Source organism: Leopardus geoffroyi, chromosome A1 (genome assembly GCF_018350155.1).
Source record: "Leopardus geoffroyi isolate Oge1 chromosome A1, O.geoffroyi_Oge1_pat1.0, whole genome shotgun sequence".
Taxonomy (NCBI): domain Eukaryota; kingdom Metazoa; phylum Chordata; class Mammalia; order Carnivora; family Felidae; genus Leopardus; species Leopardus geoffroyi.
The window spans coordinates 85,335,283-85,337,028 of NC_059326.1; the positions used below are offsets into that span (position 1 = coordinate 85,335,283).

At 35.5% G+C, this 1,746-nt stretch overlaps 1 protein-coding gene across 1 annotated transcript; it reads right to left on the reverse strand.

The window, feature by feature from the left end:
- Positions 1-228: 228 nt before the first annotated feature.
- LOC123576294 (olfactory receptor 6M1-like) lies at positions 229-1,188 on the reverse strand. The gene has a single exon (XM_045437144.1). It carries the CDS (start codon positions 1,186-1,188, stop codon positions 229-231), a length of 960 nt encoding a protein of 319 aa, XP_045293100.1.
- Between the last annotated feature and the right edge of the window lie 558 nt (positions 1,189-1,746).

Here is a 1,746-nt window from a genome sequence, read left to right on the forward strand (position 1 = left end):
TATGTAGAAATGTTTATATGTACTTTTGGTTCTATTAATTATCTACAAAGATTTTGAGAATCTACTTGAATACTGGACCTATTGGTTCAGAATATATGTAGAATAGATATGTAGAAAGATATGTTCACATATGTTTCTCCCTTATGTAAAATTTTAAATATTCACATAATTACATCAAATGAATGATTTTGTTGTCAAGTATGTAAATCATTAAATTCTATAAAAACATCATTGTTGAGGTTTTAAATTTATTAGCATACATATATACTTACTGGAGGCATCTTTCAGGGATTCTTTGACTTTTTCATTTCGAAGGCTGTAGATAAAAGGGTTCAACATCGGCGTTACAATGGTGTTCAGCACTGTGGCAAATTTGTTAACATCCATCACATCACTCTTTTTTGGGCGGACGTAAATAAAGATGGAGCTTCCATAATAAAGTGTCACAACAGTGATGTGTGAAACACAAGTGGAGAAAGCTTTCTGCCGTCCCTGGACAGAAGGAATTCTAAGGATAGTAATAATAATGTACATGTAAGACACTCCTGTGAAGAGCAAGGAGCCCAAGAGCAACATAGCAGAGGAGATAAAGTCAGCCAGCTCAGCCAGAGCGATATCTGCACAGACCAGCTTTAGCACAGGGCCACTGTCACAAAAGAAGTGATTGATAATATTTGGTCCACAAAAGGGCAGAGAAGCAGTTAAGATTGATGGTGCTAAAATTGACAAAAATCCACCTAAATAGGATCCCAGAAGCAACAATATGCATGTCTGTTTGTTCATGATGATGGCATACCTCAATGGGTTGCAGATGGCAATGTATCGATCAAATGACATGACGACCAGGATGAAGAATTCCGTGGATCCCAAGAGGAAGTAAAAGAAAGATTGCGTGAGACATCCCATGAAGGATATTGCTTTGGTGAGGGAAAATGTGTTTGCTAGCATCTTAGGCACCACTGTGGAGGTGATGGCGACTTCAAGGAAGGAAAGATTGGCTACAAAGAAATACATGGGTGAATGCAGACGGTAGTCACCACACACCAAAAGGATGATCATGGTGTTGCCAATCAGAGACGTCATATACATGAGCAAGAATGCAGAAAAAAGAAGAATTTCTACTTCCTTCTCATTCTGAAACCCCAGAAGAATAAACTCAGTGACTGTGGACTTGTTTGTATAATCCATAATGTTCCCAGTTTAACCTGGAATAACAGAAAGTTCTTGAATAATTAATATTTGCATCTTAACCCTGAATGTGCCCTGTCAGTATTCATTAACTCTTTGCTGTTATTGTTGTTGCCAAGGAGGGATTAATGCACACAGATAATTTTATTTTCAATGTATAAATACCTACTGAGACAAATTCTACAAGATTTAAGTGCTTAGTTGTTACTTTCACTTATTACAGCAGAATCAATTCCACATTAAGATTGTGACAATTATGCTTTGGGAAAATGTTGGAGACTCCTTTAAGTGTAGGGAAGCTAACAGTGGATTCAAGTAATGTGAAACAGATTCTTAGATATCTCCCTTTAAGATAGATCTCTTATTGTGTCCTTAATCCATTAAGGATATAATGGTGTTTTTTGAGGTGGTAACAGAGTTGCAGTAAAATTTAATTCTATATATTTTTTTCATGTAAAGGAACACATTTTTGAGCTAAGTGTGGTCTTTTATAGGTGGAATGAAATAATTTAAAAATAACTGAACACAATTACATAATAGAAATATTTTAAAAAATGT